This window comes from Propithecus coquereli, unplaced genomic scaffold (assembly GCF_000956105.1).
Source record: "Propithecus coquereli isolate 6110/MARCELLA unplaced genomic scaffold, Pcoq_1.0 Scaffold75, whole genome shotgun sequence".
NCBI lineage: Eukaryota > Metazoa > Chordata > Mammalia > Primates > Indriidae > Propithecus > Propithecus coquereli.
This window is the reverse complement of record NW_012153618.1, coordinates 2,077,646-2,091,050: the sequence shown is the minus strand read 5'-3', so window position 1 is coordinate 2,091,050 and position 13,405 is coordinate 2,077,646. Positions and strand designations below refer to the sequence as shown.

The 13,405-nt window shown below is 63.6% G+C and overlaps 1 protein-coding gene across 1 annotated transcript in view; it reads left to right on the top strand.

Annotated features, from left to right (window-relative positions):
- The window catches only part of SSPO (SCO-spondin), a 51,614-nt gene that overhangs the window by 27,878 nt on the left and 10,331 nt on the right, over window positions 1-13,405 (top strand). Inside the window, exons 58-80 of the mRNA XM_012662076.1 lie at window positions 1,047-1,093; window positions 1,260-1,430; window positions 1,812-1,943; window positions 2,149-2,294; window positions 3,550-3,644; window positions 4,264-4,316; window positions 4,482-4,688; window positions 4,820-4,990; window positions 5,092-5,171; window positions 6,205-6,374; window positions 6,905-6,951; window positions 7,058-7,249; window positions 7,368-7,538; window positions 7,791-7,991; window positions 8,352-8,448; window positions 8,542-8,741; window positions 9,021-9,187; window positions 10,287-10,447; window positions 10,672-10,895; window positions 11,509-11,550; window positions 11,692-11,847; window positions 12,341-12,550; window positions 12,760-12,927. Of these exons, the coding sequence (XP_012517530.1) occupies window positions 1,047-1,093; window positions 1,260-1,430; window positions 1,812-1,943; window positions 2,149-2,294; window positions 3,550-3,644; window positions 4,264-4,316; window positions 4,482-4,688; window positions 4,820-4,990; window positions 5,092-5,171; window positions 6,205-6,374; window positions 6,905-6,951; window positions 7,058-7,249; window positions 7,368-7,538; window positions 7,791-7,991; window positions 8,352-8,448; window positions 8,542-8,741; window positions 9,021-9,187; window positions 10,287-10,447; window positions 10,672-10,895; window positions 11,509-11,550; window positions 11,692-11,847; window positions 12,341-12,550; window positions 12,760-12,927 (3,308 nt within the window). The remainder of the gene's footprint in view (window positions 1-1,046; window positions 1,094-1,259; window positions 1,431-1,811; window positions 1,944-2,148; window positions 2,295-3,549; window positions 3,645-4,263; window positions 4,317-4,481; window positions 4,689-4,819; window positions 4,991-5,091; window positions 5,172-6,204; window positions 6,375-6,904; window positions 6,952-7,057; window positions 7,250-7,367; window positions 7,539-7,790; window positions 7,992-8,351; window positions 8,449-8,541; window positions 8,742-9,020; window positions 9,188-10,286; window positions 10,448-10,671; window positions 10,896-11,508; window positions 11,551-11,691; window positions 11,848-12,340; window positions 12,551-12,759; window positions 12,928-13,405) is intronic.

Here is a 13,405-nt window from a genome sequence, read left to right as displayed (position 1 = left end):
GGGGGCCAGGGGCAGGGAGGGGCTGGGTGGTGGCTCCAGAGGTGGGCAGACACAGGCTCTCTCTCTCTCTTTCTCACACACACACCCTGGGGGGTCATCAAGCCCCCATTGCCCAAGCACATCAGAGCAGCCATGGGTGCCAGACATGGACCCTGGGAATAAATGAATGAGGTCCTGCCTGGCCTTGGGTGGCGTCTGTTGGGGATGCTCATCCCCGTTTGACTTATGGGAAGACTAGGTCTCACGTTGATGCAGCAACTTATGATGGAACTAGAGACTGGAGAGGGGCTTCTCGTCCCTCCTCCCAGCTTCTTCTGCTCCTCTTTCCTGAGCATACCTCCCTACCTGGGATCCACCTGCTTCTGCTCAGAAACCTTGAAGTGCCTGGTACTCAAAGCTGACACCACGATCCGCCAGCAGAGGGCGCGCTAACCCACTGCCCTCTTTTTTTTTTTTTTCATTTCATTTCATTTTCTTCCTTTTTCTTTTCTATCCCCTATCCCCTCCCTCAATTCCCTCCTTCTTCATTTTTTTCCTTCCCATCTGTTTCTCTCTTGCTTTTTATCTCTATTCTTTTTCTGGAGCCTCCAGTATTTAGCAAACAGGTTTTAAAACATGTATTGAAAAGAACTAACAGTGAGGAAAAGCACCCGGTTCTCCCTCCGAGGAGAACTCTTGCTCCTTCTAAATCCCTCCTACCTGGCCCTGTCGCTCCAGGTCATTTCTAAACAGTGTTTAGTAAGTTCACATGGAATAAAAAGTCTGAAAAGGTGACTACTGATGAAGCCAGGGGACAAAAGGACAGCACAGTGCCTAGGGCATGGGGAAGCTCACTGGGGTGGCGTGGGGGCCCTGGGCGAGGCTCCTGGTCCATCATGAACTTCGCATGGGACGTGGGCAACGCGCTTCACTTCCCAGACTCTCGGGTTTCCCTTACGTGGTGGTCGTGGTGGTCCCGTGGCGTCCCCGGGGCGGGCACACAGTGCTACCAGGGCAGGGGCTGACTGTGGCATGACGGGCCGGGCCCCACGGGCTTCTCTCTGCAGCACCTGTATCTCTGGCGAGATGGAGTGTACCTCGGAGCTCTGCCCAGGTACCTGTGCTTGGGGCCCAGGCCGGGCAATGGTGGGTCCTCAGGGACCACGGGGGACTGGGGACCCTCCAGAGAGAAACTCCTGGGAGTGCTGGTGCCCGGGGAAGTTAGGGTGCAGGATGCCTGCTTTCACACATACTGCCCTGCCCCACCCCCACCGTGGCAGTGGCCTGTGGCTGGAGTCCCTGGACCCCATGGAGTCTCTGCAGCCGCAGCTGTAACGTGGGCATTCGGAGGCGCTTCCGGGCAGGCACTGCGCCCCCAGCTGCCTTTGGGGGTGCTGAGTGCCAGGGTCCCAACATGGAGGCTGAATTCTGCAGCCTGCAGCCATGTCGAGGTAAGAGCTGGGATGAGGTCCTGAGACCTCCTTGAAGAACCTTCTAGAGCAAAGCCAAGAATATTCCCATCCCCCCCGACCAGGACCCACTGAGAGGTGCAAAAGACTTCCCTAAGAGATGCCACTGAGAGATGGTCCCCAGAGACCCCTGAGAGTCCATTTCCTAACAGAGACCCCCCTCCCGAGTAGCCACAAATCCTCCCCAGAGGCCAGCCCAGCTCTGGGCTGAATCCCCAAGCCTCCCAAGGCGTGAGGTCCCCTGAGGTGGGAAATGATGCTGCAGGTGAGGTGGCCAGAAGGCCTTAGGGTGCCTGGGTGGGAGGAGGAGGAGGTGTGCTGGGCATGGGAGGCAGGACCTGCAGTGACTGGTGCCACCCCCAGGTCCCAGTGGGGAGTGGGGCCCTTGGTCTCCGTGCTCTGTGCCCTGTGGCGGTGGCTACAGGAACCGCACCCTAGGCAGTGGCCTGCACAGCCCCATGGAGTTCTCCACCTGTGGCCTGGAGCCCTGTGCAGGTGAGGGCTGCCCTGTGGACCCTCCCGTTCTCATCCCCATGAACTCATGGCACTGTCAACCCCCTCCCTGCCACCCCAGCACAGCCCTGTCCCTCAGCCCTCCTGCAGCCCCCACAACAGCCCCGGCCGTGCCCAGAGCTGATGCCTCTCCCAGGTTGGGAGCTCAGGGGAGAGCTGAGAGGGCTGTCAATTTCTGTGTCCCTAGGGCCAGTGCCTGGCATGTGTCCCAGGGGCAAGCTGTGGCTGGACTGTGCCCAGGGCCCTGCTTCCTGTGCAGAGCTCGGCGCCCCAAGAGGGATTAACCAGACCTGCCACCCTGGCTGCTACTGCCCCCCTGGAATGCTCCTGCTGGTGCGTCTGCCTGGCCACTGCTGGGACCTCCTTGGGGCCTAGGGACCCTGGGGTGGCAGGGAAGGGACAGATGGGACCTGGGCAGAGGCAGAGGCAAGGGTGTGGGGCTAGAGGCAGGGAGACCCTGCAGAGCTGAGGAAAAGGCACTGCACTCAGGGGCCATGGCCCAGCTCCAGCAGGAAGAGCAGGTGGCCCTGGGCAAGCTTCAGTCATCTCTCCCTGGATCTCTGTTTTCTCCATCATAAAATGGCAATCAGTCTAGAAGGTCCTATGAGTCATCCCTGCTCAAGGGCTCTGTCCTCTGTGTTATCACTGGTTATTTACTGAGCACCTACTGTATGCTCAGTTTTAGGCTGGGCTACACTGTGGGGAAAAGCAATCTCTCCCCTCCAGAAGCACCCAGTCTGGGAACCAGGATAAGGACGGCACCACCAAAGGGCAGGAAGTGAGCTCTGCACGTGTGAAGTGGGCTGCGCCAGTCCTGGAGGGCTTCCTGGTGGTCCTAGCTTGACCATCAGAGACTGGAGAGTGTGGAGAGCAGGGACGTGGCTGGGACGTGCCGGCTGCGTGGTGGAGTTTGAGCAAAGGGTCACAGAGCCATTGTGCAGCCACGGGGCATGGTTAAGGGACAGGTTCTAGCTGGGTCTGGGTCCCAATCAGGCTCCTCCTAGTAGTAGCTCTACGAGCTTTGACTGAGTAGTCTCATGCCTCAGTTTCTTCCTTTGTGAAATGGGGTAGATTTGTGCTAGTCACGGGAGTCAGTGAGGTGGTGTAGGAACAGCGCTCCCCTAAATTTTAGTACCTTTGACCTTGGATCACGTGCTACGAGATGGTTGTTTCTTTTCAATTTGAATAATTTCTGTCCATACTTCCAACGCGCAGTGTCTTTCTGCATTGTTATTTTGGTGAAAATGTGGGCTTTTTTTACTGTTCCTGTACGAATGGAATTATACAGTTTCCTATGTTCATAGCTGATTTCACGGGCATTTGACAGTTTAGTCTCATGTCCTGCAGTTAGAGGCGGTATTTTTCTCCCATAAATCGGAGGGTCCATGCCCCCACAGCGCCCAAGGCTAGTGGTCTGCGTTTGCCTGCCAGTAGGGAGCGGGGAGAGCTGGGTGTTTGTAGAAGGAGGGTGGGTGGTGTTTGAGGGGAGCCCCAGTTGAGGAATTGGGTGCTGGCTCTGATTGGGGAGGGGGCAGGCCAGGCCAGGCCCACCTGGCAGCCAGGAGATGACAGAGGGTTTTTATTCCAGAACAACGTGTGTGTGCCCGCCCAGGACTGCCCCTGTGCCCACGGGGGGCGCCTCCACGCCCCAGGCAGTGCTGTGCTCCGTCCATGTGAGAACTGGTGAGACACTGTCCCACCCTGCAATGGCCCTGGAACCTCTGGGGACCCAGCCATCTAGCCGTCCCTCCTCGGCAGCGGGGACAATGGCTCCAGTCAGCCACAGAGAGGCGTGCCCCACCCCCGAGGCTGCACCTGTGTACCCTCGGCCCACCTGTGGCAGTTTCCTGCGGTTGCTGCCACAAAGCACCACACATGGGGTGGGTGGGGGGCTTGAACAACAGGCTGAGGGGCTCCCAGTTCTGGAGGCTGGAAGCCCGGGATCAAGGTGTTGGCAGGGCTGGCTCCTTCCGGGCTGTGAGGGAGACTCTGCCTAGGTCTCTGTCTCCCAGTAGTTTGCCGGTGACTTTCGGCCCCCCTTGGCTCGTAGATGGTGTCTTCTCCTGTCTGTCCACGTCACCTTCCCTCTGTGCCTGTCAGCATGTGCCTTTCCTCCTCTACGCATGCGCGTTCCCCTGGGTCAGGGCCCACCCCAGCAAGCTCGCTTTAACTCCATCACCTCTGTGAAGATCCTATCTCCACATAAGGCCCCATGCGCAGGTGCTGGGGCCAGGGCTTGAACCTACGGATCTGGGGGGCACAGTGCAGCCCCCGGACTCCCTGACCCTCCACTGCCCCCCAGCTCCTGCGTCTCTGGGCTCATCACCAACTGCAGCTCCCGGCCGTGTGAGGAGGGTGAGAGGGTCCCCACTCCTGACTCGCACCGGCAGCGGGTCCTGGGCGGAGGCTGGGGGAGGATGGCCCCCGGGGCGGGCAGGGCCGAGTGCTTCCTGGGGCATCACATCTGCTCAGCCTCCCCAGCCCGGGCTTGCTCCCTGCACCCCCATGTCTCCCCCACAGGTCAGCCCGTGTGGTCACCCTGGACCCCCTGGAGCGAATGTTCTGCCTCCTGCGGCCCTGCCCGACGCCACCGGCACCGCTTCTGTGCCAGGCCGCCCAGCGCAGCGCCATCCAGCATGGCTCCGCTGCCCCCACCAGCCACACCCGTGCCTCCCTGCCCAGGCCCCGAGGCTGAGGAGGAGCCGTGCCTCCTGCCAGAGTGTGACCGTGAGTGACCTCCCTTGGAGCCCAGGGTGGCACCCACTGTCCCACCTTGTCCTGTTTATGCCGCTGCCTTGCACCAGCCACCCTGGGCCTGGCCATGCCCCTCCCCACTCCTTCCTCTGCTGTCCCCCCAGGAGCTGGGGGCTGGGGTCCGTGGGGGCCCTGGTCCCGCTGTAGTCGGAGCTGTGGGGGAGGCCTGAGGAGCCGGACCCGAGCCTGTGACCAGCCCCCACCCCAGGGCCTGGGGGATTACTGCGAGGGGCCTCGCGCCCAGGGGGAGGCCTGCCAGGCACCGCCGTGCCCAGGTACTGCTGCGGATGGGGGCGGTCTGGGAGCCGAGGAGGAGAAGCTGGAGGAAGCGTCGCAGGGAGCGAGACACAGGTTTCGGCCCTTCCTCTTCCCCCAGTGACCAACTGCACCGCCATCGAAGGGGCCAAGTATAGCCCCTGTGGCCCTCCCTGTCCTCGCTCTTGTGATGACCTAGTGGTGAGTCCCACCTGACCTCTGACCCGAGAGTTACTTTGCGGGAGGGCAGGGTGTGGCTTTGGGCTCATGCCTCTTTTGCCTAGCACCGGAGGGGACATGTGGGGGTCCTGGGCTTCGGCTCACAGCACACACCAGGCCGGCCCCCTCGGCCCAGAGAGAACCAGCCCACCCAGCGGCCCTTGTCGTCAAAACATCAAACATTCCTCAAATTAAAACTGTTACTACAAAAATAACATAGATGGTAGGAAGGGGGAAATCATCCCGTTATATCCTCTGAAATTCCACGAGCGCCTGGGTGTGCAGACCTTGCCTCTGTGTGGGTATCCACTGAGCATCCCAGGCTCACAGACACACATGACAGGGCCCGGCCCCCATGGAGCCTAGTCCAGGGTGACGAAGACAGACGCACCTCAAAGAACAGACCATGTGACAAGAGCTGGGAAGAATAAAGTGGAGCTTTGAGGCCTGGGCGGGAGCTGTCACAGGGAGGCCTGGGAAGGCGCCCAGCCTCAGAGAGGGAGGAGGAGTGGCGGGGAAAGTCGCTGCAGGTGGTGCCCGGCCCCCAGCCCCCAAGGGCTCCCAGCTCCTTCCCAAACCGCCTCCCTCACCCGGCCAGCGCCAGGGAGGTCTGGGACATGCCTGGTTTGATGTCGTTGGTCCGGGTCACCCACTGAACCCTCGACCCTGAGGATTGGGGCTTCACATTTGGGGAACACTCGGGCCCAGTTCCACTTCCCAGGGGAGCTGAAGAGACCCTCTTGACAGGCTGCTCCCCAGGGAGGGGCCGGCTCAGAACCCCCATGGAAACGCAGAGGCTGGCCCCTCCCTGCCTGCCCTTCCTGAAGCCTCAGGGCGTACACTGTGTCACACAGCAAGCCTCTCCTTTTCCGCCTCTGTCCCCCTCCTCCTCCCTCTTCAGCCTCCTTGTTGGGTCGCGTTCCCTCCAGAGTGGTCTGTGACTCCCTGAGACACCCAGTCCCAGCCCTCAGACCCTTTGTCTGCTGACCGGAGCCCTCTCTTGCTGTCCCCCGAGCACTGCGTGTGGCGCTGCCAGCCCGGCTGCTACTGCCCCCTGGGCCAGGTGCTGAGTGCCGACGGGGCCGTCTGTGTGCACCCGGGTCACTGCAGCTGCCTGGACCTGCTGACCGGACAGAGGCACCGTCCAGGGGCTCAGCTAGCCAGGCCCGATGGCTGCAACCACTGGTGAGGGGGGCTGCGCATGGCAGGAGGGGTGCCAGCTGGAATAGTCCCACCTCGAGTCTGTGCTCCTGAGCTCTCCGGAGTCTCAGCTGATGGTCACATTAGCCCCCCACAGTCCCCAAGAGGGTGCGGGGCAGGTACCATGACCCGTCTGATAGGTGGGAAGACAGCCAGCTCAGTGTGTCTGCTGGAGGTGGGCGAGTGCTGGGGGTGGGGGCAGGAGGGGCAGCAGATGTGGCGTTCGCTCCCCCTGTCTGGCCATGCAGTCGGCAGCAGGGTGCCTGCGATCCCTCCCCAGTAGAACACATCAGCCAGTGACACCCTAGAAAGCCAGCTCAGTGGGACAGAGAGCCCGCTCTGGAGGGGCTGGAGAGCAGGGAGAGGGCACAGACCCTAAATCTTAGAGGGAGGGAACTGGGGAGTGTAGGGGTGAGGGGAGGGGAGAGGCAGCCAGGAGGGTGCAGGGAGTGGGGCACAGGCCAGACCGAGCTGCTGCCTCTTCCTCCCTCCCCATGTCTGCTTCCTCTGCCCAGCACCTGCCTGGAGGGGAGGCTGAACTGCACAGAACTGCCCTGCCCAGGTACTTGCCCAGCTTGGAGGGAGGAGAGAAGTGGCCCCGGTCACAGAGGGCGCCTGGGCCTGGGGGAGGGCTGGGCTGCACCCAGTGCCTGCTGCTCTCCTCGCAGTGCCCGGCGGCTGGTGCCCGTGGTTGGAGTGGACGGCGTGCTCCCAGCCCTGCAGGGGCCAGACGAGGACCCGATCCAGGGCCTGCGCCTGCCCTGCTCCTCAGCACGGGGGTGCCCGGTGCCCTGGGGAGGCTGGGGAGGCAGGGGCGCAGCGTGAGAAGGAGGCCTGCCCCAGCCCCACTGCCTGCCCAGGTGTGATGTCCCCACGAGGCCTGTGCCCCCTGCAAAGGCCCCCGACCTCTGCTCCAACCCCAATAACCTGGGGCCTCCTGGGCCTCCTAAAGTGGATGAGTCTCTCTCCCTGGCACAGTGGACGGAGCCTGGAGCCCCTGGGGACTGTGGTCTCCCTGCGACGCGTGCCTGGGGCAGTCACAACGGAGCCGGGAGTGCAGCCAGCCCCCCACCCCTGAGGGAGGGAGGCCTTGCCCTGGGGGCCACACACAGAGTCGCCCTTGTCAGGACAATTCCACACAATGCACAGGTGAGGGCTTTGGAGAGATCTGGGAGCGCACTTCTGAGTCTGGGGAGATGCTGACTTTGACCTCTGACTCCCCCGACACACACACACATTACTCTCTTCAAAGGGCAGTGCTCCGGTCTCTCACCCATAGACCTGGGCAGGGTGGCAGGTCTGAGCAGGGGGTGGCTGAGGCAGGAGGGCTGGTCACCTGAGTGCTGGGAGTCCCTCAGGGTGGCCCCTCAGCACCCACCTCTCTCCTTCCCTCCTGCATAGACTGCGGGGGTGGCCAGAGCCTGCTCCCCTGCGGGCAGCCCTGCCCCCGCTCCTGCCAGGACCTGTCCCCCGGGAGTGTGTGCCAGCCAGGCCCGACCGGCTGTGAGCCCAGCTGTGGGTGTCCCCCCGGCCAGCTCTCCCAGGACGGGCTCTGTGTGCCCCCGGCCCGCTGCCGCTGCCAGTATCAGCCTGGAGCCAGGGGTCAGTGGCTCCCTCACCCTGCCCACCAGCCCCTAGCACCGCAGCCCACCCTGCCCGGCCCGGCGCAGCTGCCCGTGGGGCCCAACCTGGGCTGCAGGATGGGAAGGGGCAGCTGCCCCTCCAGCTCTCCAGGCTCTAGTGTCTGTTCCTGCATGCCCGGGCGTTCCCTGGTGTCCCCCAGCATCCCCTGACATCCCCGCTGACTCCCGCTGGTCCAGGCTGGAGCTTCCACCTCCCTTGGCAGGACACAGGGCACCATGGGGTGGAAGCTGATAGGGAGAGCAGTAGTGGGGTGGGAGGAGGGGTTCATGGGGCTGCTGAGCCATCTGGAATCCTCACCCTGACTCCTGTACCCCTCAGGGATCCCCGAGAACCAGAGCCGGTTGGCAGGGTCTGGGCTCAGCTCCTGGGAGAACCTGGAACCGGGAGAGGTGGTGACTGGGCCATGTGACAACTGGTAAACCAGAGGGGGTGGGTTTTGTAGCCAGGTGGCAGAGCCTCAGGGGGGTGGGCTGGGCCCTGCCTCTGAAGCCCCCTTCCTTGTCCCCAGCACCTGTGTGGCAGGCATCCTGCAATGCCAGGAGGTGCCCAGCTGTCCCGGCCCTGGGATGTGGAGCTCCTGGGGCCCCTGGGAGGACTGCAGCGTTTCGTGTGGGGGAGGGGAGCAGCTGCGCTCCAGGCGCTGCGCCCGGCCCCCCTGCCCGGGGCCTGCCCGCCAGAGCCGCGTGTGCAACACCCAGGTCTGCAGAGGTGAGCCCGGCCAGCTTGGCCCCAGCACCCCGCTGCCCTTTTGTTCCCACCCCAGCCTTGACCCTGGTTCATAGGTGCCTTCTGGGCTCTCCCTCCCCACCCCTGCCCCGTCCCTCCCCCAGCCAGTGATGCGAAGGCGGCAGCGGAAGCAGCCAGGTCGGGGGGGCCTGTGGGAGCCAGGGCAGGGGCCGGGCACTGCCCCTGGGGCACAGAAAAGGGGGGCTCAGAGGTAGGCGGAGAGGCGGTGGGAGCTGGGCACTGACACGGCTGTTGCCTCAGAGGCAGGCTGCCCGGCCGGCCGCCTGTACCGAGAGTGCCAGCCCGGCGAGGGCTGTCCCTTCTCCTGCGCCCACGTCACACAGCAGGTGGACTGCTTCTCCGATGGCTGCGAGGAGGGCTGCCACTGCCCCGAGGGCACCTTCCAGCACCGCCTGGCCTGTGTCCAGGTCAGAACCCAGCCAGCCAGGAGCCTGGAGCCCTGTCCACCCCTCACCTGTCACCCTGTGGACCCTGTGGCCTCTGGACTGGTCACCCTCCCTCCCATGACCCTAGACAGCACATGGGCTCAAGAGGCTGTCAGGGCCTCTGCTGCCAGCTCCAGGGGCAGGCAGAGTTAGAGCCCTCAGGGGACAGGAGGGTGACGCAGCCTCCCAGGGTCCCTGGCTCCCAGGGAATGGGGACCACCTGCCACCCAGGGACATTGCCTGGGCCGCTGCTCTCCTCCAGCACATCTCGGCTCAGAGCTGCCCACAGGGCTCTGACGCTGCCCCCACCAAGCGTTGCCATGTGTCCTGGCAGCAGAGGGTGGCTTCCTGCCAGGCCCCCACGGCTTCCTCCACCCCATAGCCTCCCCTCCCTCGTCCTCCACCACAGGGACGTGGGTTTTCACGGCCCCTCTTTTCCCTGTCGCACCCCTGTGGGAAAGCACTCCTCACCTTCGCTCTACCTGGCGCAGACTCCTCTGTCTCCCACTGTGGGTCCAGACGACAGGCAGGTGCCAATTCTGCTCTGCCGAGCCTGACGCGCACCCAGGGATTCCTTTCCTAGTCCCAAGGCTGGCATCCCAGTGGCCTCCCCCAGCCAGAGCTCCAGAACGCCATGGCCAGAGGCATGGCAGAGCAGCCACCTGGTCCTGCCTCCTCCACTTAGAGATAATGACAGTGAGCCCCATAGAGAGGAAGGGACACACCAAGGTCCTGCAGACAGTTAGCGGCAGAGGCAGTCCCAAACTCAGACGTCTGGATTCCTGGCTGAGGCTCCTTCCACTTCCTGCCAAGTCCTGTCTTCTAAGGGCCTTCGTTGACACCTGCTTGTGTCCTGCTAAGCGCTCTGCGCAGGGAAGGGGGCTGGCCATCTTGGGTCAAGCCTGTGGCCCGCGCACCTCTCGTGGTGCATTCAGGCGAACAGCCCCATTGCTCCCAGAAATGCTTTCCTGGGGCCAGAGCCCTCCTCCAGGTGCCCACCCCGTCCTCCCCCACCCATCCCCGAGGCTCTCTGGAGATGCGTGCCTGTGCCAGTGTGTCTCTTCTCTGCCCGCCCCGCCAGGAGTGCCCCTGCGCGCTGACAGCCTCGCTGCTGCGGGAGCTGGGAGCCGCCAGCGGCAACCCTGGGGTGCAGCACCCCTTTCTGGGAGACGGGGGTCAGCCCCTTGGGCCTGGAGATGAGCTGGGCTCAGGCCAGACACTTCGTACAGGCTGCAGCAACTGGTGAGGGGGACAAGGGTGGCGGCTGGGCTGGGAAGGGTGGGGGAGACTTTGGGTTGAGGGAGCGGGGACAGCAGGCGGTGTGGGGGGTGCCCTGGTCTGCCGCTGCCCCTCTCCTGGCCTGGGCCAACCTGGCTCCACCTCCTCACCCTTCGGGACCAAGCCCCTTGCCCACACATTTCGCCCGGTCCCTCCTGCCTGCACCTCACCCGACGCCCTGTCCCCAGCTCCTGCGCACATGGGAAGCTGTCCTGCTCCCTGGAGGACTGCTCCAGGGCCCACGGCGGTTTCAGTCCCTGGGGCCCGTGGGGTCCGTGCTCCCGCTCCTGTGGCGGGCTGGGCACCCGCACCCGCAGCCGCCAGTGTGCGTTTCCCATGTCCACTCCCGGTGACCAGGGCTGCCATGGGCCCCACCAGGACCTCGAGTACTGCCCCAGCCCAGACTGCCCTGGTAAGGACAGCAGGAGGGTGGTGGGCAAGTGTCTGGCTGGCCTGGTCGTCTTCCGCCCACCCTTTGTCCTTTCCTGTCTGTCCTTCTCTGTTGCTGTCTCTGGATCTTTTTTCTTTTCACCTTCTAGCTCTAGATTTCTCTTCTGTTCAGGTACACTCAGCCAACATTTCTGGAGCTCTTGCCAAATGCGCCATACTGTGTGCTTGGGGGCGGTGAGGCCCCTGACCTTGGGATCCAGGGGCTCAGACAACCCATTTCAGCATATGGTGAGCCCTGTAGGAAGGCGCATGTGCTGTGGAAAATCAAGGAGGAAGAGAATTCTCCTAGAGGGACAGTCTAGGAGGACTTCCTGGAGGAGGCAGTATCTGAGGGGTTTTGAGGGATGGAGAAGACTTTGTCGAGATTGGAAGAGAAGGAGTGCCAGGTAGCAGGAACGGCTTGAGCAAAGGCCTGGCCCCCGCAAGGAAGTGCTGTGCTTGGGGCCTGGAATGTCCATAGGAGCTCCAGCTGAGGGAAGGCTGGGCCAGACAGGGGTGCCAGCCATCAGCCTGGGCATGGTCCTGGGGCACTGAGGGCTTGGAAACATTTCTGAGCAGGGTTTTCTTTGGCACAGGGGCTGAAGGGTCCACCGTGGAGCCGGTGACAGGCCTTCCAGGTAGCCCCAGAACCCCTGCACATCTCCCCCGGCCTCCCTCTGGGGAAAAGCAAGCCCAGGGCCTCCTCCCCCAACCTGCTTCCTGTGGAGGCCGAGCTCAGGGCTGACTCATCAGCAAGTGCGCCTTCCTCACCCCCACAGGTGGCTGGGGCCCCTGGTCCCCGTGGTCGCCCTGCTCCCGGAGCTGCACAGACCCTGCTCACCCTGCTTGGCGCAGCCGCACCCGCCTCTGCCTGGCCAACTGCACTGCGGGGACCTCCTGGCAGGAGCGCGCCTGCAACCTGCCCTCGTGCACAGGTGCACCTTCCAGCCTCGACCTCTGACCCCAGCTGCCACCCTCAAACGACTCATTCTAACCCCACACCGGTGTCCAATCCCCAGCCCCAACATCTGATACCCCTCAAGCAATTACTGATTTCTGACGCTGACATCTGATCTCAGCATCTGACTCCGGGCACTGGGCCCCCTTTGCTGTCCCAGCAGCTGTGGGAGCCCTGCCAGCTTCCCACAAATCCCTCGGGCCTCACACGTGTGTGTGCTGAGCACTCTCCCAGGTCCGCCCCAAATCCCCTGGCAGCTCTGTGCTGGGATTACTGTCCCCTGTGAGAAAAAGGGGACACTGAGGCCCAGATGCCAGAGCCGCACACCAGTATCAGGTGCAGAGTGGGGGCCTCTGGATGAGGTCACAGCTGCCGGGTGGAGGAGGTCGCACTTGAGCTGGAGCCAGCAGGGAGGCTGGGCGGATCCCACGCGGCTGGGGTGGGTGAGAGGGAATCCTCTTTGTCCGCAGAGGTGCTCCTGTGCCCCGGCCCTGACTGTGGGGCCAGGAACTGTTCCTGGACCTCCTGGGCCCCGTGGGAACCTTGCTCCCGCAGCTGTGGGGTGGGCCAGCAGCGCCGCCTGCGGGCGTACCGCCCCCCTGGGCCTGGCGGGCACTGGTGCCCCGACATCCTTACTGCCTACCAGGAGCGCCGCTTCTGCAACCTGCGTGCTTGCCCAGGTGAGGTGGGCTGGGGAGGACCAGGGCGTGTCCCGGGTCTGGCCCTGCCCCATGGGAGGTCCCTGGCATCAGTGCCCCCTCCCGGGCACCCGTCTGCCAGAGTGTGTCACTTTCATCTCTTGCCCTGGACCCTGGCCCAGGCTCATGGCACATGTGGGGACCCCCTGCCTGAGCCAACGCCTCATGTAGCCATTTTCTGTCCCACACAGTGCCTGGGGGCTGGTCGCGCTGGAGCCCCTGGTCCTGGTGTGACCGGAGCTGTGGGGGGGGCCAGTCCCTGAGGAGCCGCAGATGCTCGAGCCCCCCACCCAAGAACGGGGGTGCCCCCTGTGTCGGGGAGAGGCACCACGTCCGGCTCTGCAATCCCATGCCCTGTGGTATGGCAATGGTGACAGCCACATCTCATCCCTCCTGGGCTGCGAAGCTCTCCCCACCCGGCCTCTAACTTCACACACAAAACCATGCGATGGGGAGGGAGACAGGCTGCCACCTCCTTGGCCAGTTAAGAAAACTGGGCCCCATAGGTGGAGATGGCTGGGCCTCATGTTGGTCAAGGACTCCCTGTGTGTGTTGTCTGTGCCAAGGCCCAGGGGCCCACCCCCTGTCCACCCCACCCCGGGGGGAGCTCCTCTCAGCCCCGCAGTTCCTGAAGAGCCACCAGCCATGTCGAGATTTTCAGGGGACTTGACAGCGTCAGTCAGGCGCGTACCTGGTGCTGTGGGATGCGGACTGGGCCAGGCAGGCCACAGTGAGCCCTGCGCCCCACTCCCCATCTCCCCTGAACTTCAGCGCCTTCTGTAATTGGTCCTCCTGAGCTCACCAACCCCAGGGGCTCGGGTTACCCCACCCTCACCG